Source organism: Ischnura elegans, chromosome 9 (assembly GCF_921293095.1).
Source record: "Ischnura elegans chromosome 9, ioIscEleg1.1, whole genome shotgun sequence".
Taxonomy (NCBI): Eukaryota; Metazoa; Arthropoda; class Insecta; order Odonata; family Coenagrionidae; genus Ischnura; species Ischnura elegans.
This window is the reverse complement of record NC_060254.1, coordinates 44,770,667-44,794,658: the sequence shown is the minus strand read 5'-3', so window position 1 is coordinate 44,794,658 and position 23,992 is coordinate 44,770,667. Positions and strand designations below refer to the sequence as shown.

The 23,992-nt window shown below is 36.2% G+C and overlaps 1 protein-coding gene across 1 annotated transcript in view; it reads left to right on the top strand.

Annotated features, from left to right (window-relative positions):
* Positions 1-15,260, top strand: part of LOC124164924 — a 124,224-nt gene extending 108,964 nt beyond the window's left edge. Inside the window, exon 4 of the mRNA XM_046542155.1 lies at positions 15,105-15,260. Coding sequence (XP_046398111.1) covers positions 15,105-15,260 — 156 coding nt within the window. The remainder of the gene's footprint in view (positions 1-15,104) is intronic.
* Positions 15,261-23,992: the final 8,732 nt, after the last annotated feature.

Below are 23,992 nucleotides of genomic sequence, written 5' to 3'. Positions count from 1 at the left end.
GGCACCGTGAACGTCTAAACTGGTCGATAGAATCAAACGTTTCGTGAAATTTAGCAAAACATTATCATTTTACATAAGCATTCGAAAATGCATAACCTCCTCCTTGATTTAGCAATAAATTTTAAACTTGAGCAAAGAATCTCAGAAGCATTGGTGGCATAATTCCGTTAAATTTTATGCCTCTTCCTTTCGAGAAATAGGTACCCCTTGCTCTAGAATGAAGTTTTCTCCCTCTTAGAAGCGCAAATCACGTTTCGAACCACTCCATTCTTCTTTAAAAGAAGTGCTGGACTTAAAGCAATCAGCATTGATACGTACTCACATTAATTGTTAAAGTTTTTAATTAAACTCAGGATCAAAACTAGGGGGGGCAACCAATGCTTGTTCAAGTTGTAGGTAAAATTTAAGCATGGTAAAGGTGAATGAAATCAACCTTTTAAGGAAACTGTAACAGCTCTTCATTCGTTTTTTAAATTATTTACTTGAAAAAATATTATTTTCCTTAAAAAGACATATGCGATTTTTGCTTTTGGGGGGGGCGGCCCCCTCTTAAAGCAAAAATCAGTGTTAAACGGATGTCATTTTAATGAATACTTATAGCTACTCTCCACTGAGTCAACATGTTGTGACTTTTTCCCCTGGAATGTATGACTGGGCATCGGTGATTGACTGGACAGTGAGACTGAATACTTATCAGATGTTATGTTTTACCCCAGGGGAATACAAAATACGTCTAGTAACTACGTAAAACCCATTTGATAAACAACATACACACAGCAGATACCGGCAGAAAGAGATTGTTGTTTATCAAATGGGTTTTGCGTAGTTAATAGACGTAGACTAGGGGTAAAATATAACATCGTGCATCATGTAAGAGAACTCGTAAAAACTAAAACGTTCCCAATCGAAAAATAATCCCAAAATCATGACTGGAATAGTCAAGTGTTCGTTCCCCGAGGATAAATCGAAATCAATATCATGCAAATATTTTTTCTTCGCTCAATCGGGCCAAGTTGGTTTCCTTGAGAGGAATTGACGAGAGCTGAAGCTCTCCTCATCTCATGAAATTCGAAATCGATGCTCAGAGAACATCTGGGAAGTAAGATGTGCAATTCTGCGGTTTAAGAAGCGTTCTTAATACAGAAATCACTCACGAGAAGCTTTTGAGTAGTCTGCGTTTTCCATTCAGTGCAAATATTCCTTTGCTCTAGTGATGCAATGTCTCTGGAATAAGTGAAGGATGAGAATACTTTTACTGTGAAAAAAACTCTCGGAATGCTTGTTTTGTACGCATGCCAAGTAAATTCCATAGTCTGTTCGTTGGTGCTGAGAGATTTGAGCTTGTTTTGTAATTCCAATTATGGCCCTCAAACTTTTATTTTAGAATATCAAATGGAGTAAATCCTTGAAGTTATATGTTATATTCCTTACAATTTATGGTTTTTGACAAAAGGAAGTTTCTTTTTAAAATATCCTGTCATTATATTCGTGGAATAACTTTGAATTATTTCTCTTTGCTTGATTGTATGTGCCTAAGACTATTTCTTGGTATGAATTTTGAATCCCTTCAATTGGAATTTTAATTTATGGGATTCCTAGTAATACCTACGGTTATTTACTGAGATAATACTTTATATAAAAGGGTGCATTTTAAAAAGTCAGGAATTAGGACAAAGTGCGAAGTACATCATGTTTATCCTTAATTTATATCCAGAACCGATTGCTATATATTATGAATAAAAATAAATACCACCTAGTATTTATTAACCGAATCTTCATCAGCATTCCAATAAGAATAGTGTGGTAATTTTTGCTTTATTTGAAGTTATTGTCAGTTAAAATAAATCGATATCTTCTATCGTTAACTCTGCAAATAGTGAAATATCAATTTTTATTACATGGATTGGCCCAAATAAAAAGCGATTATTTTTATTCTTGGAACAATAAAGAGTTGACGTGTAAAACTTCGTGCTACAAAATATTTATGAATCTGATTTTGAAGGATAGGAAACAACGTGCGTGTAGCCGGAATTCTTGGAGTTAATTATTTAATAAACGAGGAAGCATTGCATATTTAACAACATTTCAAATGGAATACGAGTTTGTTTTTTCGCTCCTCCATACATATTGACGTTCCATAACTGAACTACTAGTTTCGCGTGTGTGCAATTTTGGCTTAGGTATTTTATTGATGCTGAAGTCATATTAAAACATTTTGTGCACACAGCACGTTATCTGCACGTTCTGGTCTAATTAATGCATGTTAGGGTATTAATCAAAAAACACAAAATAGAAATTTACGCTATTTCACCTTGAATAGCAGTAAAATGGAATATATTACGCCTTTAATAAATATTTAAAAGCATTGATAGGCATGGACGGTTTGTAGGGCATCAGCGAAATTATAATGAGAAATGACGGGTGTTCGCAGGCGGCACGTGTTTGGGTGAGAAAGATATCATTTTTATTTACCATGAAAATGCACGTAAGTAGATAAATATAATAATTATATATAACACTATATTGTACACGCTAAAACGAATTAAATTCGGCGTTCAGAAAGCGTATATAACTGGTTCGAGTTTTACCTTCCGTTATTTCTTAAGAGTTCTCTGCAATTCAAGCCGTCAAACAAATGCCATGCTCTTATTAAACCGAAATTGGTTACAGACAAAGGTATCTGAGCCACTTGAAGTTCTCTTTTTTTCTTTTATTTCATCGTTTAAAATAAGAAAAATTAATAAACTGGCAAAATAACAGTATTTAAGTAAAGAATTCACTCCAGGATTCCGAGGATTAGATAATACAACAACATCTTCTGATTCAAAGAAAAATGGGTGCTTGTTGCATAAAAATTGTAAATGTTTTGGTTAAAGGTAAAACAGCATATAAAGATAAGCAACAAGGGGTTGCCAGTCCAACAAAAAAAACTTACACTGAAACGTTTTTAAAAATGTTTAAGTGTAAAGGGAGGTTGCAGGAGAGAGTAAATCTTATACTCTATTTAATAGTGAATAATACTGTGTATGATGAATGTTAATCATTCGATTCATGAAATAATTACCCAATCATTCCATAGCAACATTATGATGCTGAAGACTATGTTTTGCCAATGAAGTGTGTCCGTAGGTTTACTCTGATTAAGATATAGCTTCTATCTGCGCTACTCTTTCCCTAAATCAATAAATATAATAACACCTTGCGCACTATTGTGCTAGGAAAGAAAAATGCCTGTTGAATAGCTGTTGCAGGGGAATCCTGGCTTTTACTCACCATCAGCATCCAGGGGCGGATACAGAAAACACTCAAGGGGGGGGCGCAAAAGATATATTGAGTTGCCTTTACTTTTTATCGCGATATCGCAATAAAAAATAATCAAGTCACAGGCAGAGTAAAATAAAATTTTAATTAATGTAATTATACACATATATAAGACAATGCCATCTTATTATATAAAAAAGTCACAATCGTGGTTCTGCCATGTTTGCCAATACGGCCGGACCCGCAAGGGAGGGGCGCGCGCCCCCCGCGCCCCCCATCTGTATCCGCCACTGTCAGCATCAATGATTTTGACCCGGTCACGCCTCAGGCGTTCTTATTTGTTCCACTTGGAATTCGAAAACGAGGGCTAATCATAAAGCTGTACGCTACGGTAATTTCTTCTTGCCAGAGGCTACTTGTAATTCCGCGGAATTATTCATGGGTAATTTGGGATGTGATTCTTGTGGCCTTTCCTCATTACTTATCTTCTCTTTCCCCCTCGAATTAGCCGCGGTGTACCTCTGGTACGCCTTCTTTTCTATTTACTTTCGTCACGGCTCAAAAGAACTACTCCAACGTAACCCCCCCTCTTTGTCGTTTGAGTATTAACCGGTAACGGGAGAGAAAATTTTCTTCAATTAATGAAAAGGACTGGAACGAGTCCTTTGTCGTCCAAAGCAGGTTCTTTTCCGCGAAGAAAAAAAAAAGACACAAAGATTCCATTTCCGAGGACTAGCGCCGAAATTGATGGCAAGAAGAATAAAATTGGATCTTCCTTGCGGTTGGCCTGGGGGAGTGTAGAATATGAAAGGAAAAAAACAAAGAACACATTCAGTGTCTTCGGGAAAACAGAAGACGGGAGAAATGCGCGGAGACGTCGAGATGTGTTACGGGATGAGCTTATTGGGGGAATGGGTAATAGGAGCATTGTAGGTGGGGAAGAATTTGAAACGGGTGGTGGGCTGAAGAAAGACTGAATGACAATGGCTGTTAGTAACCGGTGATAGCGTAATTGAGGAAAAACCAGGAAAGTGGTCGTACATTAACTACTGATCCAACTTATTATACGAGTAAACATTACGTGAACTCGGATTTGGTTAAAATTAATTAATGATGTATGGAGACGTGTATCACCAAATTACATTCTAATTTTCCTCGTTCGGCTAGCGTTGTTTATGGTTAACTTAAGTTTGGGAAAAGCAGATTCAAATATAATTATCTAGTATGCATGAATTGCCATGAGACGAAAATTCCCCTGGAACGGGAATCGAAACGGAAAGCCAAAATGTCTGTGGTTCGATTCAAGGTACAGGGGAATTTTGGCTCATTGCAATTCGTGTATATTTCACCGCCGTCCACGCGGCAAAATTCGATATATTACACATATTTACCAAGTTTTGAACTAATTACTACCATTTTTGAGGGAGTTCGAGCAATAGACCAACTTTGGTAACCCATAACTTGCTAAATAAAAACTTATATATATAAACGCAACTAAACTTCTGTATCAGTTGCCTAAAATTCATTTTTATAAAAATGTGCGTTTTAATTTTGTTCTTTTAAACATAAAAAGAGCTGTTTAATTTTTTTTTGCCGAGAAAAGCATATATAAGACGTCCTATATAAACACCGTAGAGTCACTGTTATGTACATGTCTACAAAGTAAGCTGATGTTTTTAACCTTTATCTAAATTTATACTGATCGATTTAAGTGTTTTTGGCAATTCAATCTCTTAGGTGAATTCGGTGCTAATTGTAGCCACGTATACCACGGTTTTTGCTGACTCTATGTCTCTAAGAAACGGATAGTGAGGAAATTCGATAACTTTGCGATGGTTATTTGCCGTCAGTCTAGGTTAATCATCCACCTATAATATACTGACATCACTATAAATTATGATTAAAAACTTTTGGGCTATGTCGCCGCGTCAATGCTTTGGGTGGCCCCAACGTTTCCCGACCGATGCTGGTCGCTTTTTCAAGGGATTATGGAGAGATGGGAATTTAAGATCTTTTATATAGGTGTCTGTGTCAGGAGGTGGAGGGAGGGGAGCCGGAGGTTGAGGGAGTGGGTTGCTGCTTGTTTCTTCTTATTACGGGTTGCCAAGTACGGCTAATTTTAATGCCGGTGTCTCTGTTGAAATTATTCTTATCTTCTTTGGATATTTCAATGGCTTCTCTGACGAGTCTCTGTTTAAAACCTTTAACTTTGGCGAGGATTTTGACTTCCTTGAGGTCGATGATGTGTAGAATTATCACTATAAATATCAATCAAAACAGGTTGACATGAAGCCAGTATCTTTTGGGATTTGTGGACATTTGCTGAAGAGGCCACGAGCTCAGGGATACCGATTCTCCGGGATGGATGTTTCTTCCAAATTGACGCAGCTGCTTCATGCACCTGTTTATGTTTCTTACTTGTAAACAGCAAGTACACAACGTCACCCAGTTTCACTTGGCGAAGAGCACGTAGAGTTCAGTCACGAGCCAAGCTTTTGCTTTGTTTGAGCGAATTTTCATGCGTGACTCTTATCTGAAAAAAATTAATATTTCACATTTAAAGCCAATCTTTGTCTTTCATAGTTTCTTGCTTGATTGCTTGATTGTTTTTTTTCCTGATTTCATTCCATTTCTATAATAGCTATGTGTTTTCCTGGCCCCATGTACACCGTCGTCCAATGAAACTGGGAGGTAAATTACGGCTAAGAAAGTTCTCTAATGATTTATGAATGAAAATTTCAAGAAATTATAAGAAAAAAGTTCTCAAATGTCAATAAATGTAAAAATTAAAATTTTAGCTCCTAGGAGGTTTGATTGGAGAGCTACTTCGAACTAATAATTGGACTACTTAAGCATTTTTTTTAGTTACATTGCGAACAAATCAGCGTGTGTGGCGATAGAGATTGTATTTTGATTGTTCATTCAATGCGTTCCAGAAGTTAAATGGCCGTCGGTGGTTCTAATTTTCTAATTCACCAAAAAAAAAGGCCGACCTTGCTCTTTATGACGGTTAACCTATTGAAAATAATGAAGATGAAACGGAATTTCGTTGGTTACCTTGTAGGTACGAACATAGCAAGCTTTGACTGGGCATGCGGCTATAAAGGTTGCATTTTAATGTGCATATAATATTTTGGAAAACGGCAAAATAAAAATACGTTCCTTGATTTTTAAGATGAATATCCCGCCAAGAATGAGGAAGACGGAATGGAATACAGAGGGCAGGTGGTAGAATTGAAAGGCAAAAGGGTATGAGAGAAAATCCTGAGAGGATTTGCGAGGCCGCGGCAGTGGGCTGAAGAACCTTAGTTTGCCACGGAGTAATGAGAACGGGAAAGGTTTCCACAGTCCTCGGAAACTCATGAATGGTTATTTATGCTGAAATTAAATTACGCTTTCTCAGCGCAAGCAGTCCGTGAAGGAGGGGCCTCTACTCGTAATGCGGAAGAGTTTTTCTCGAAAGGAACGCTCAAGGGCGGCGTTTTCTGCTTCCTGATTCCATTTAGAGTGTCAAGTGAAGTGGCCTGGGATAGTTAGTCATGAATAAAAGCGTGACAGTGACGTAGACTGCTTTCGGAAGCATAATACGCTCGCCCTCAGTTCCGAAAACAATCACCGGTGACTCTGATGGAAGACATCTGGCGAGGATCCCAAACTAGCCAGAGAGAAAAATGTCGGATGAGTACATTCTATGGTAATTACCTCACATTTTAGGCGCCAAGGTTAATATATAGTTTTTAAAAATATTCTTAAAGACAGTGCTATTTTAACGGAAAACTCACGAGTCTACCACATTCTTTCATGTACCTTCAATGCCTTCCAGAAGTTAGATGGCCCGGTTCTGATGAATGCTAAGACGATCTTTTCGAAAACTGGTGACATTTGTGACACCCGATTTTTGAAGAATAATGCTCTGCCCTTATTTTTTTAAATAATCATCGCATACCCTTCTGCTAAGATTAAACGGATTTCTGCAGAAAATCGTGAACGAATATCTTCCATAGTCATTAAATTTACACTGGAACCGTCGGCGTTTAAGCATCTAAAACATTATCAGTCGGCGCCAGAATTTATTCTATTTGATAAGTACAAGTAATTGAGTATGCATATAGTTTTATGATTTCAAAGGGTATTTTACTATTATAAGGAACGTTTTTTTTTATTAATTTCCTGCGAGTTTCTATAATTTTTGTCTAATCTGGTAGAGATGTAAACATTTTTCCTTTCACTTTGAAAAAAATTACAAAATCGTTATAATTTCTTCAAATAAATATAATTGAATAGTTTTTAGTGATACTTGCAATGATTTGCTGAGAGGAAGAGCCAATGAGTTATAGGGATAGAAATAAATTCTCGTTTGCCCTGGTTACTGACTTTCTGATTTCGGGAAGCCATATTACAGTATTAATTGCGTCTAATTTTTATTTTGTAATATCGAGAGATAATTAACTGGGATGATACTTCATAAAAATTATGAATCGAATCCATAATTATTCATCCCAATTTATCGTCGAGGCACTCCTAATTTCGTATTAATAGATAATTACTCAATCCAAATGGCTATGGGAGACCGACCTGCGGGTTGAAGAATGTAGTAATTTACTAATCAGCATTATTTTCGATATAGCAATTTTATTTACTGACGTATACCCTCTATGGTCAAGTGAAACATTATCCAATCCTTAATTTGAGTAAATTTATGCCAGGTAGCACACACGTAGTGAAAGTTTTCAAGCATTAGTGCAAGGGTCTTCAACCCCCGGCCCGGCCCGCCGGCTGATTTCTTGTGGCCCGTAGAGGCTAATGAAAATATTGTATCGCGCCACACAATATAAAATATATATCGACACATTCTTCAAAAATAAACTATGACAAATTTTACATTAATTGATTGAACTTTGAATTCGTTATTTATTTTTTTTATGTGGTGGTAAAGTGACGTGAAGCATTGTGGCCCTAATATTAAAAAAGGTTAAAGACCCCTGTTTTAGTGTAACAGACGGCCCTGAGTGCGCAGCACTTGCGTATGTCTCGGAAAGGAAAAGAATGGTAGAAATGAAATAAAGGCGATTATTTCAGGTGCAGAGAGAAGAGTAAGGGTTGAAATGGAGGGAAGGGTAATATAAAATAAATAAAACCGGGGCGGGGGTTAAGGAGTGAGGGTTATTCCGGAGGAAGATGGTCGGGAGACAAGGATAAGAAAACACGCTTGAGGGTAATGATATCTTGAAAGGAAGAAAAGTAGCAGGCGGTCGAGAGTGAGGGAGTGTGAGTCTCAGCCCAAGCAGGGAGAACGGCCAAATGGAATGAAAAATTCTTGTTGGTTAAGGCGAGGGGAAAAAAAGACGCGATACGTCGAAGCGGCAATGGAAAACATACCCTTAGTCAAATGGTTTGTGATTTCCTTATCCGAGTCACGAATTACTATAGGATATAAATTTGCAGCCATTTTAACAACTGCATTGATACTTAAAATATGCATGTACCTATTATTATGGTTTGCTATTAAATTGTACTTCGACGTATCTTTACTTTAATATATGAAAAAAACTTCGCACAATTGTATTAAATAAATTATCTATACTTTGCAGAGTTATTAACCATTCCGCTATCAGTTGGAGAAGGCTACCATTCCAGAATTTACAATTGCTAAGTTTTTTTAAGAGGATATTACAAACATATATAATTACACAGGTATTTTACAATAGTTTTACAATGAACCTAATGGAATACCATAAATCAATAAAAAAACTTCATACAATAATATTAAATAAATTATCTACACTTTGCAGAGTTATTAACCATTCCGCTATCAGTTGAAGAAGTCTATCATCCCAGAATTTACGATTGCTAATTTTTTTAAGAGGATAGTACAAACATATATAATTACACAGGTATTTTACAATAGTTTTACAATGAACCCAATGGAATACCATGAATCAATAAAAAAAACTTTATACAATAATATTAAATAAACTATCTACTCTTTGCTGAGTTAGTAGCAACTATCAGTTGGAGAAGAGGATTGTGAATGGGGAACTGTACGAAATGCTAGTCACCCTCTTTAGCGCTGGAATGGTAAGAATGGCCTGGCGACTGAGTCAGGCTACTAGGATCGTCTTCTTCGCTCCCAATAGGGAACCGTCTACTCCATCACCAAGTCAAGGCCCGGGATACCCGGGTCGCGCGTCCGAAACGCTATTTCCCCGCGAGATTTCTGCCTTTCTCTCTCTATCTCTCCTACTCTGTCTAGGTCCCTCCTCCATTCGTCTATTCCCCGGAATGCGGTAGCTTCACCCTCCCATTGCTTATCCAGCCCTTTCGACTCTCTATCTGCCGAAACAGGGAAAATTCCCTTTGGTCCTCATGCAAGGCACATATCTTCCTCTCTCGCTCTCTCTCCCTCTCTTTATTTATTTATCCATTTATTTATTTTTTTATTCTATTTTGCCCCTCTCCTATCCCTTCCTATCTATTCCCAGGCCCTTCTATCGTGTAGGGGTATCTCCTCCACTTTCGTATTACCTCGTGTGCACGTGCTCTGTGGATTTCTCGGGCCCTTTTTAATTCGATTCCCCTTCCCCTCAACCCTTGTGCCTCAAACCCTTGCATCCTCACTCACGGTTCCACGTCTGTTTCCTCCTGGGATTTTGTCCACAGCTATCGCCTACCCCGATCCCAGGGGGAAGGAACTCGGAATCAACTTGTTCGGTGTTTGCATTGTGTGTGATTTCGGTTGAATTCTTCTTCTAATTTTATCTTGTTCCATTCGTCTGAGCCCTTTGTTTTACAAGTGTAACAACTGCAGAGTAGGCAGCATTACCAGGGAATGATCAGTGGTTGTCTAAAATGTTTCTCAGTTTGACGTGCTAAAAAATGCAATATGCTGGAAACTTCTACAATACGGGCAACTTTAAGGAAGGGCAATTCCAACATTACTGAAGTGAATTAGTTGGAACTATGTTGGGAGACAGCTGATTAGAAATCCTGTATGTTCTTTTTTCCATCATTAATTGTGCAACTTATTATAATTTTGCTTAATATATTTTGCTTGCTTTGCTTGCGCTATTTGATTATATTACCTTTATTATGTAATATTGTTATTTTCATCATATGAGTTTTCCCTTTTTAGTTATTTTTGATTTTTAGCTGAAATGATTAACATATTTTCCCCACATCAATCAAGTTTTAATGTCCACAAAAGGAAACGTGAAATATTTTTGTTTTTAGTCTTTTGTAGCACAAGTAAGCAGTTATAGCTACGAATTCAACCTTTACTTTTGTATTCACATGTAACCGGTTTTTTCTCTTTTGTGAAGATTTTATGAGCTGTATTTAAATCAAGGGTGAATACTTTCTCCTATTTTGAGCTAAATTCAATTTAGTATTTCTTTGCTGCGTAAGAGGTACACCTACTTTTTCAATTTCAAATGCGAAATCAGCATTAATTTAAACAGTAATTTCGTTAACATTAGATAACAGCTTTCTTTTTAAGCGATTCTCTGAGGAGATTTTTGCCTAAATAATGTTTATATCTCTAGCAAACTTTTACGACGGACATATGAATAACAACTCATATTGACCGCTGCTAGCCAAAAATTAGTATCTTAAAAATCATACCATACAGGCGTATCTTCAATTTCTAGTCCGAAAAATTGTGTATGTAAAATTTGAGCTTGATACGGCTAGGATACGGCGATCGATATGTGCAGGTAGCTTTGAAGTACAAAATGCTACAGTAAAGTGCGGCGATTATGTTAATATTTTCGTAAATGCTTCTAGCTTCTATATCTTGAAAGGAGTTTATCATTTCTTTAAGGATTATCATTACTTGTCGAATTATTTTCCCGCTTAAAAAATTACGCAGACGTTTCTTTCCTTACCGAGGGCAATTTCATCTTCGAAATAACGTTTTCTTGCCGTAATTAAAACTTCGCCAACCGAAAGCATCTTGGACATTTTTTATTATTATTATATCCCTTGTGTTCTTTCAATTCTATTTGAAGTTTAACGAGTTCTAAAAAGTTTTCATGATAAAAAATAAATTAAAAAAAATATTCTTTCCTTTCCACTAACAACATGAAGTTTGAAAAAAAAACTTCTTGCCTTTCGCTCGAAACTTGTTCCAGGCCTGTTTCACTCTCTCTGCTCGTGTGTCTCTTTGCCCTTCACCATTGAGAGTGAGAAGAATACGTCACCAGCAATCTTTCCTCCTTAACTTCTTCATCGGTGGCAAGTTTTCACGCACGCACACAAAAATATGAATCGATCTCCTCAGCCCCACCCATGGTTATACTACGGTTGCACAGAAGTCTCATTTTAATCGAGGAGCCATTTCACTGAGAACTAGATACACGAATTCATGGTGAAATATAAACAAAACACGGCAATTTCCACTCTTTAACATAAAACTCTACTTCCCACTCAACCTACCTTCCAACTCAACTCAATCACATGTGGTAGCGGAGTTACAAATGAAAGTTTGGAAAATACCATTTGTTTTTTTTTATTGTATCATGGGTATATTGCACTTCCACCACGTCAATCCTGGAACGATTTCATACGTATATACATGAAGCCATTCATTGAAAAATAATTAATTTGCATGATCAGTAACAAGTTATAATTCATTTATTAAATTCATCATGGTATCCTTTCTTCGTCAATCAAAATGGCAATGCAAATGATTTCTTCAAATTAATTTGCAGTGCAAATGGAATGCGGACATTACTGAATATCGTTTTTTATTCTGCCTAATTTGATCAGTATCACAGATGATTTTATTCATTATATTAATTTGCTTTAAATCGTTTCATTTGATGATGGTATCTTCGTTTTATTTTAATCCATTTCATGTAGTTGTTAGAACTTTTTTTTACCCTGTGCTTCATCCGCTTGTGGTATATGACATATGCGGTCTATACTTTTTAAATTTCATTCATGCCGTGTTGGCTAATCTGGCGCACAAACAGGAATGTGATTTGATTTTTTGGGGTAATTATTCCGCTATATGAAGAATGATTAATTCGTGATTCTATTAATACAACCCAATCCTATTGTGATCCTATCATTTTGATGCATCTCATTCATTCTCAACTCTCGTATATTTCCCTTCACCGTTGAAATTTGAGATGAATATTCCATTAGTATTCTCTTTTTCTTAAATGTATCGCATCTGACAGTCTTCAAGCTCACAACACTTGAAACACTTCAAAATCTTCTTGGATCCGTCAATGGTTCTCTTAATCAAATATATTCAAATTTTCCCAATCTTCATTTCTTCTGGACCAGGATGTACAACGGCATTAAAAGATATTCAACATATTCCCTGATTGAGTGAAACTCTCTGGATTTTTATAACTCGCAGAGGTAACATATCTTCATATTCCAAAATAATACGGAATTAAAAAAAGGTTTTACTCATTGCTGCCAACCAATTTAAAAAAAAAAAGTTTAAAATAACGGTTAATTTCATTCCTATCTTATTTTTACCATTTTCAACCATCTAAATACCGATAATTTAATTAAATTTCCTGAACTCTGATCGTAGCACTATCATTTTATTGAAGCCGTAGTTTTGTCGCATATTTTTCGCTATATTAGGTCGTATACAAGATTTTGCGCTATATTAGATTTTCTTAATTATAAAATAGCCTCAAGGATGTGCTGATTTAAGTCAAAGGGATCGCATTTTATTCAAGAAATACATCAAATGTTGTCAGAATTACCAACCGTTTTCAATACAGATAGTATGGTAATATCAATTTTGACTGTATTTATGAGTATATACGCTTTCTGTTCATGATTATAATATTAGTGATGATACTTTGAATCCTAATTATTGCAATTGTTTTTGGCTGCATGTCATTCGGTCACTTAGAATTAACTTTTTCAGTGCACATAGTATTATCTGTCAATTGATCCAAATTTAGCCTCCTTTTGCGTCTCCTTACTCATCGCCGTTTTATAGCAACAAAATAAAGATTTACCTAGTTCATAATGTCAATTACTTAACATGAAATATTATGAAATTCTCAGAAATTTTAGAAACATTTTGGTGAGCTAGAACTGAATCTCTATGTATAATTGTTTGATATTGATTGAATTTTTGGTGTATTTATCAGTGTAATCAAATTTGACTTTAATAATTAAACTAACCATTTTTAGCGCCATGCATTGATCTCAAAGAGATACACCTGCTAAACTATTCAGGGATGACGCACTCACAAAATTTTGTGTTTCGAACACTCTATATTTATAGTTTTTAATATTTTGTATTTCATTTTCGTGGAACATATTGATAATCTGTTTAAAGCGTTTCATTTTTAACTTATATTTTCTTGTCTTTTTTACAGTTAATGCCACAAAAAATTGGATTGATCACGTAAATTATTTCGTATAAAAAGGGTTGAGAATCCATATAACTGCTTTTTTTGATTATATAGATACATTTTTTCATTTAACCCGTAAAATAAGAGTTAGAACTATTTAACGTGGGACGTAAAATTGCTGGATTATTTTTATCTCATGCATAATAATACGCACAAATGAAACTCTCAAAATCATCACTACAAGTCTATTTGTAATTCAAATGCGAGCACGCATTAAATCTTTTGACAAGTAGTGGAAATTCTTTGTCCTTTTTTATTTTGATTCATTCGCTAAATTGCACAGCTGGTTCTACCTTTTATTGCTCTTCGTAATTGGCAGCATGCATGTTTTTTTACAGTCATAAAACATGCCAGTTACTTTATACTGTAATAACAACCGACATCTGCGTCAATATGCTTCATAAAATTTCATCCCGATGATGTTGGATCTAATCATGCATCCAAGTATGTATGAGTAAACTGGTTTCATTAATACCTTACCTTTGATCAGTATTTCCCCAATCTCATTATTCTGTTCTGATCCCGTTATTTTTTTACCTGATACATTCCATCATTGTGGAAATATTGCTATGAAAAATCGATAACAATTATTTAGATGACAATAAAGCCTATATTCATTTCGATTGACCACTAAAGGTTAATATTTCCAAGTATGGCGTCTGTAAATGCGGACGCTATTCAATTGCTATGGTTACTCTATTGTTTGCTACTTCTGTACAGTATCCGAAATTCATTCCCAAATTATTTTATTAGAATGAAAAAACTTTGTAAATTTCACATTAATTTTATTAACACGACCAGTTTCATCGCTGCGCGACATCATCAGGTGCATATACAGGAAATGACGGTCCTAAATACCCTGGGATACATGGGGGCGGGTGCTGGACAAGAGGGGGTGGTTGAGTTAGAGCGAGGAAAGGTGGGGGGGAAAACCCAGGAAGAGGAAGGCTAGGAAAGGCGGTGCGGTGTGTCACACTAAGTCGTTAGGTGGGGGGTGGGGTTAGGGTTCCTAACCTGGTTTTGATCAAATAGATGAGATAGGCTGTCATTATAGATATTCTTGTGACAATGATAGTATATAATCAGCGTCACAGCAGCACCGCGTAGAAAAATGAAGTATAGCATCGCAGAGAGTGCCTTGAAGATTTACTTAAAATCACTGTTGCTGAACCATTTTCTTTTCAATGCATATACCTAGCCGTTAAAGTATAAAAAAGTTAGCGTTTCTGTGTATTTAACGGCCAATTCTCTGCATAATGAATTAATTTATAGGGAGGGAGAGTTGTTTTTTGCTTCAATTTTATTTTTTATTAGCAGTATTTGCAGTATTAACTCAGACCGGCCAAATTTTGAGATACGCCTCGTTAAAACTTAGCCATCGATATGAGTTTTATATGTAAACGAGTGGTGCCCAAACGTCCCCCACTATACGCCTATTTTTCGGCTTTCTAGATAGAGACTACTTATGAGGCAGCGAAGAGTAGTCGCACGGTCAATGGATTAAGCCGAGAGCATATAGGAGTGAATATTAATCAGTTCCAAACCTCAGAAAAGGGCGAATTAGAGGCAGAGGCGGAGTCGAATGGGGTCAGACAAGGGGATTCTTAGATCCCGAGGGATTTACTCCGGGAGAATCCGGCAGTAAGCAGTTGGTAGGGAGATAGGCACTGGCTTAAACCGAATGTAAAAACCGGAAGGCGGGCAGTAAAAGAATACTCATTTTGCTTTGGAAAACTCAAACTGGTAGTTTATATTGTACTATTTATTAACAGGATACGAAAATGGTGTTAGGAAGAACTTGCCCTCCATTGAAAATTTTATATCCAGCCGAAAGCATATTCAAGTGAATTTATCTTTTTGTTTCCGGAGAATAAAATAAATCTAATATATAAAAAGATAATACATTCCTCCTCATTGTATAATTTAGTATGTTTTCTAGAGATATGTTATCTGGGAAGCTAATCATCTTAACTGCCTTAAAGTTGTATTTCAGGCAATATTAATTATTAAATGGGTGTTTCACATGATAACACAAAACTTTCATTCAATTATTAACAGTAAATGCGAGATACGGTCTGGAACAACAAACGAAATGGTAAAAGTGCTCGCATTTTTGCACCACAGTAGACATCACATTCTTACTTGAAGGAGATGGAGTAAAGTCTGAGGGAAGTGGCGGTAAGAGAGAAAGAATAAGGGAGCATAGCAGAGCAAAGGGCAATGAAGAGGAAAGGCAAACATGATGAGAGGAGAGAAAAGGTGGAGGCTGGTGTTGGTTCTCTTGATTTCTTTTTATGCTCCGGTGCATCCCAAAAAATCAACGTCCCAAGAGACTTCAGAGAGCGAGGTGTGAGAGGAGGGTGGGAAGAGGTCAGGGGAAAAACAGGATTAGCTCGCTACAGAAGGAGAGGATATAGAAAGAGGCGCAAGGGTGGTATGGTTAGAATGAAAGAAACGCTGGACCTGCGTACAATTTAACTGTTTAGACGCGAGAGGTAAAAAAATATTTTTTTACAAAGGGAAAGACGCAAAAAATGTGAAGACAAATATACAGTACGGGTAGTTTTATGATAATTGAACAAATGATTTCGATTTTATTGCATGGCTATTGACCTCTAGATATCATTTGAAGAGCATGTGTATACTATATCATGTCCAATGTAAGGGTGAACTGAAAAAATTGAAGGCTATTTACATAATAAATGCGCAAAGATTACTCCGTTGTAAGGTATGTTGTGGCAAATTTTTCTGGTGACGAAGCGAAAATTATGAATAATATTTTTGGGAATGCTAACTGACAAGGCTGTAATTAATCATTCAAAAGCCATTCCTTAAAATAATTTCGTTTGCGTCTAACAATAAGTGAAAATAATTTTTGTAAGTATAAAAATTAACGTTCATATTTTTTCGTAAAAATATTTTGTTTTGCTAAGTTCAGGGTAATTTAATTGGATCTAAGATATCTTGTACTCTAATATAAAATATCTGCTTTATTTTTAGTAATTGGGTGATATATATCCCATCTTCCCATATATCCCATAAGCCACAGTTTTAAGCCACGAGGAACAGGCAATAATGATGTGTTAATGATTTGAAATCTATCGATAAAAATAGACAAATGCAAAAATCTCTTTACATGTACTTAAAATGCACTAGCTAAATAGTCATGATTTTTAAAAATTCATCTCATGTGCATTAGAAGATGTGTATAAGGCATTTAAATTGAACAGCGATTATGCTCACAGAAAATCCGTAGTACACTAGTGGAATGCTTTTATGAACTACCAAGCTTGAAACTGTAACATTTAATTTAATTTTAAGACGTCTTCTTCGTCTTCGTCTAATTGCAAAAATAATATTTTTTAAATATATCCATTCTCTTTTATGGACATTAAAAGCATATTCTTCGCACAAGTTACATAATACACAAAGTTGCGTCACGTGGTCAGGTCTAAAGCACAAAAGATATTTTCTGCAATCAATTTATTATTTGATTTTCATAGCAGAAAATGTATTTATTTCATGCGCTCATCAAAATTTTACTCTCTTAGCTTATTTTATATTCTTGCTCCTTCGAAAACAATAACTCAAAATTATTAGTACTGTTGGTATTGTACATTGTTTTCATTGTTTCATTGGATGCATTTCATTTGGAATACGAAAGAGTATTTTCATCCTTCCATGTTCTTATAAGACACGGTCTCAGGCGTTATTTTGTGGAATTGCTTCATTATAGAATAAAATAAAATAACTTTGTTTTATTCCACACTTTATTTTAAATAGCACGACACGGGTTTCAACATCTAGTGTTATCATCAGGTGTGATAACACTAGATGAGATGATAACACTAGATGTTGAAACCCTAGTCGTGCTATTTAAAATAAAGTGTGGAATAAAACAAAGTTATTTTATTTTATTCTTCCATGAGCTTCTTTTGAGTGCTGTTCATTCTTGACGCAGTAGATGAGTATCTTTCTTTCAAGCTCAAAATTTCAAGAGCGTGCCGAATATAAGTTTTAAAACATTCATTATCGGTGTATTCAAATACGACGGCCGTTTTTTTTTCAAGCTCCGATGGGCCATGAACAGAAGACGAAATGGTTGTTTAAAAATTATTTCATAGGTAAATATTGAACACACTGGTGATGTCCTTTCGAAATAATCGCCTCGGCGATTGAGGAATCGGTCGCGTCTGTGGACTAGTTTTATTTTATGTTCTTCGTAGGATGTTGCCGCCAATGACCTTCCGTGAATGTTGCCTTTGTCCTGTAGCTCGTCGCCCATTTGAAGTCGCTTCCTTCCTTGCCACATCTTCACTTCAGTGTAAAGGTGGAAATCGCGAGACACTATGTCGGCATGGTACGGCGGGTGATCGAAAATGCCCCATTGAAATTGCTCAAGGAGCAGTTTTGCTGGATCAGCGAATAGATAACGCCCTCTGTCCATTCGCTCTAAACATGATTCACAAGGCAATGAATCAAAGAAGAAAAAGTCTCTGAGATATCAAAGTAAACCAGGAAAAAAAGGTTTTGCAGTATCCAACCGAAATTTACAAAATAACCTTACCACCCTCAATAGATTTGAATGGTTATCCATCGATCTTGCCCTTTTTACTCCATCTATTTGATTTACGTAGTAAAAAAATCAAGTGAACTCTTTGCATTTGCTATATAGGTACATAAGTTATGTGAAAATGCAGCAATTAAGTCTTGATTTTAAGATACTTTTTATAATAGGATCAATGGATCTATATTACGCACACATAAAGTCAAGTGTAGAGATTCATTTCCACTTAGAAAATGATGGAGGAGAACTAAAGGTGAATAGAGAATGAGAAGCGGGACGAAGCAGGAAACATTTATTTTGCTTGGATGGCAGAGGCATAAATTTGCCTACTTCCCGGAAACCTAGGCCATGAATAGGAAATGGCGTACAAATGGGCCCATTACTATTTTTTCGTAAATAATTTACGACGAATACCAATGACGTACGAGCCATTAGGGTTCTATTCCTCCATTTCTATTTCCCAGAATGCATTTGATCATTGCTGGAGCAAAAGTGAAGGAAAATAAAATATTCTTGTGAATTTATGCTGGTGGTTTAATTAATTTTACAAGTCTCGGAACCATGTATTTTTATCTATAAATATTTATTAGCAAAACCAAGGATAAAGAATCTGCAACAGTCAGATATTTACTGTTCTCTGCAAAATGATAAGGGAGAAACAAAGATGAACAAGATATTCAAAATCGAGCTGTTCACGAGGCATGCATTTTGCTAGCTTGATAGCTTGGAATAAATTTTCAGTTTATCATGAAAATTTGAGTCAATGTATTTCACATTAACTTTAGATGAATATTCGACTGTTTTATGAACGTGCTTACGACAATAGAATGGAAATTAATCAAAATAGCATCAATCATCGAGGCAGTGTTTATTTCAAATTTTTTCTACGGATTAATTTAAAAAGTACAATATTTTAAGAAAGAGAGATTTTAATTACAAATTAATCGTCTCATTTGGACAATTTTTTTTCAAACACTTTGGGTAAAAATCACTACAATCAATCCATACAAAACCGAATAGAATGAAAACTTATAAATCATAATAAAAAGTTATTGCCGGAAGAAGTCGGGAATAAGTCCTGCAAAAACGCTAATAGTTCTGAGAAAGCGAATTGGTACACAATTCTCTAAATCAATAAGGCAGCAAACAGATAGCGACTTATTTCAATCATTGGGATGATTCTTAATTTCTCGTTTCCATATTTTGTTCGCAATGACCAACAAGGAGAACACATGTACTAATCACTACTTCAAATTCCTAATTTTTACAATATACGAGGGCGTTTTTTTTTCATCATCCGATCTCTCATCAAAAACACCATAAAATAGACAGTCGGGTACTGCGCATGTAGGGCAATTGCGTGTCCTCCTTACCACACACTCAAGTCATTTCTGACCGTAAGTTGTTGCTTTAAGGTTAGTAGCAGTCTCATTAACTACACTGCCTCAATTGATCCTCCAGTCAAATATGCACTACGGAGAGACAGCCAGAAATCTCTCCCGATGGCTTCAGCATTGACATGTCTTGACCTTTATGCCGAAAAAAGAGAATTTTTTTAATGCTCTGTGGCTAGAGTGTGAAATAGTGTAAAGCATTACGTCCATTCCCATTCAAAACAAAAGAAGAGATATTCTGACTTATGGAAATTTTCTGATTTATGACAACGACCGTCATCTCAGCGCTGATGCCGCCCAACTGCTCCTTCAGCGATTTCAATGGGACATTATCGATCACCCATCATGAAATGTGGACATAGTGGCGTGTGACATCCATCTTTATGCTGAAATGAAGAAGTGGCTTGTAGGGAAGCTTTTTTAAAACGGGCGATGAGCTCCAGGGCAAAGACAAAAATCGTAGGAATTCATAGGCGGCAACATTCTATGAAGGAGGCATAGTAAAGCTTTTCACAGTCACGACCAATTCCTCAATAGCCGAGGCGATTATGTCGAAAGGATACCACAGGTGTGCTCAACATTTATCAATGAAATAATTTTTAATCAATCACTTCGTCTTCTGTTCATGACCCATCGGAGGTTTAAAAAAACTGACCTCGTAGTACGCAGTCACACATATTTCGAAGCGTTTTCTAGAGTCGCCATTCCTTGTATTCCTTGCAATGGGAGTACATATCAAATGATATTTAAAAAAATTTAAATGAATACTTCGCGAAGTGAAATCCTGAAGAGGAAGACAGAAAGCTATTCTAATTTTAATTCAATGGTCAAACAATCCTACCAGACAAAGTTTTACATTCATCAGTGTAGTCGGAAGTTTTTTATGAATTTACGAAATGGGCTGAAAACTAAACGTCTTAGCATCAATCATTTTGGTGATTTTTTATTTCATTATTCGTTTCTTTTTTTGTGATTTTTGGTAATTTCTCAATTTCATTTTTTTCTTGGGCACATAGAGAAGGAAGTTATCTTTCTAAAACGTACTTGTTTAATTTCTTAGTAGCTAAGGAATAGTCCACCAGTTTTGTCATCAGTGACTGATTCTCGATAATCTTCCTATTGTGGAAATTTGATATTCTTGCGTTTTGCGTAAAAGTAATTTATACAAAAGATATATGAAATAGTGGCTACATTTATTCTTCAACATTCATTTACAATATTCTTGAGTAACCTCGTTGGCTTCAATTTACCCCACTAAGTCTCCTCTGAATCTCCTCTAGAAGGTTAAAATTATGAACAACATTGAAAAAAAATTCATTTCAACATGCCAACCTATTACTTGCCTTGAGAAAACTTTTCAGAGTATTAATCATTGGGGTGGTCAAAAATTCCCCACCCTCCTTTTTAGCAGCAGAAACGTTAGAGGCGAAAAGACATAATGAATAAATGATTCTGGGATTTTTTTAATTATTCATGTGATTCTTTATCGATTACCAAGAGCTTAGTATGAAAATAATTTATACTATACAGAAAAGAAATGGTGGCAACATTCATTCAACAACGTTCTTCAGTAACTTGTTGACTTCAGGTCCTCTAACTCTCCTCCGAATCCCCTCAAGAAGTTAAAATATGATTAAGGTTGAAAAAAATATTATTTCAACGTACCAATCTAATAGGGAGAAAACTTGTCACAGTATCAGTCATTAGGGTGGTCTCCAATTCTTCACCCCCGTTTTTGGCCGCAGGATCATTAGAGACGAAAAGACATGATGAATAAATGATTCTGGGATTTTTTTATTTTTGCATAATTCTTTATCGATTCGAAAGAGCTTAGTAAGAAAAGAATTTGTCAGGTTCACTATAATAGTATAAAAGTTTTACTCCTTTATTTCCAATATAGAGAGGTTTCACAAAGTCAAGCCTGAAGTTCTCAGTGATATTTTGAAAATAACTTATTCAAAAAAGAATTGAACTGGTGGCAACATTTATTTTTCAGCTTTCATTCAACAACATTCTTCAGTGACTATGCTGGCTTCAATTCATTCCAATAAGTATCCTCCAAATCTCTTCAAAAAATTAAAATATGAACCAAACGTACCAACCTAACAGGGAGTAAACTTGTCACAGTATCAATCACCAGGGTGGTTTTAACTTCCTCCCTTCATTTTAAGCCTCAGAATCATTAGAGGCAAAACGATATAATAAATAAATGATTTTGGTGTTTTTTTTTCAATTTTTACCTGATTCTTTATCGATTCCCACGGGTTTCGTCACAATCCCCGCCCCAAAGCTTTCCTTTTGACCTTCAGATGTCCTTCTTGGCTTCCCTTCCGCTTAATCACCACCCTTCCAGTCCCTGTAGCTCTGCCACCCAAGTCCCCTCAGTTCATTCATCTTCCCTGATCCCAATCCACACCCCCTCTGTTCATTACGTGTTTTTTTCCTGCGGTCTCACCCCTCGAGGAAAGTCTGGATTATGGAAGATTGAACCGTACCTTTATCCCTCATTGTTCGTCTTAACTGGAGTAAATCCCATGAAACGCCTTCTCAGGTTGCAGTTACGGTTAACCCTGCCGCCACAATTTTTTCATCACTGACGATACGATTTATTCTTTTATTTTAAAACTAGCTGACCCGGCGAACTTCGTACCGCCTAACATTCAATGAACTTATAGTTTAGTTGCACCATTTATAAATAAAGAGCGGCTGTGTCGTTTTAATCATATTTGATTTATTATAAATTAAATGAGAAAATATTGATGAAATAAAAATTATACGCATTCAGTGGTTGGCTATTTGTGTTATTAACCGTAAAAAAATGTTTTTAGGTCTAAGTCCGTAGCGTAAATTTGGCTCGTTCACGGAACAGGTTAACGCAACGCTAGACCGACGCTTGACTGATGCTCAAAATAGTGTAAGAAAAGCCCCTATGAAGCAGCATTCGTATCAAATGACTTTAGGCGCGCCAGTTATGGTATCTCTGTTTGGAAAAAATGCACTGCGTAAACGTGCTGCATGCGTAAACGCACCACGGTGTGCCCTACACATTCGGGTTTAATGTCTTGCGTCAAGCGCCTTCTGATAAACAACAGTTTTTGTTTTGTTATCAGGCGCAAGATAAAGCGAATGAAGCTAAATTAAAATAGCGAAGCGAAGCAGGGACGATACGATTTATTCTTTTATTTTAAAATATGGATCTTAACGCCGTTCCGTTGAATTGAACTTATTCAATGTCATCATCTGATTTTCTACCCTTCACTGGCACGTCCGAAACGCCGAAGTGTTTCTCTCGTCTCCATCGTCTCGTTTCATCGTCTCCACTTCTCTCTGTCCAAGTCCTCCCCTTTAGCTTCTTCCTAACCTCACCGCATCCGTCGTCTTCAGCCTTCCTCTTCTCTTTTCTCCTTCCACAGTTGCCTCGACTGCTATATTTAAAACTAAATACTATCTGTTTAAAATTAAAGTGACTCGATTTTGTCGGCTGGGAAAACATTATTCTAATGAAATCTAAATACTCCAGTATTTCCGAATTAATTTAATACAGTCATTAATACGACCTAGGTTTTAACATGATACGTCATCATCACCAGATCTGTGCCTAGCTTCTTGCCTTTGTGAGCTACCTTTGTGCCTATGTCTGTGCTCAAATAATTGAATTTTACGTATTTGATATATTTTTTATTTATGCACTTAACTGGTTTATAAAGAGGACTGCAGGAACAAATGACTTTGTACGGAGTTACGCGCACGGGTGTAGAGTTAAGTACACCAAAGGATGAAGTTCCTATGACTACGTCAAATGTGTTTTAATGGTTAACTTCATCCTTTGGTGAATTTAGGTTTTAACATTCATTAAAAAAGAGATCTACTTGGAAGGTCAATTAGTAATACAACGCATTTTTTCTGAAACGGGTTGTTTTATTCAGCATTTAAACACACACGGCCGTATTCATAGATTTCCGCTAAAACACGCTAGTAGGGCGACTAACTTAGTCGGCTACTAAGACCTTTTAGTCGCCTACTAAGATATGGTATTCATGGATTGTATTACGTGAGCTAATAAGAGCTACTAACTTAGTATGCTACTAGCCAGCTCGGCAGCCGATACTCGGTAGCGATTTGGGTTCAACCCGCTAGGCTACGCTTGACAACACTGCATCTGACTCCTCCGCGGCGCGGAAAATTCGTAACACTATCAAACAAAAGAAATTGATTCAGCAAAATGCATTGAAATTTTTACTTCATAATGGATAATTCGATGTGATATCGCATCTCAGACATATTTTTTTATTGCTGTACGCAAACATTATGCAATACCTTTGGGAAAGGGTAGATTTATGAGTAATACCGAAGCATTTGTATGTTTGAGATGCAGTTAT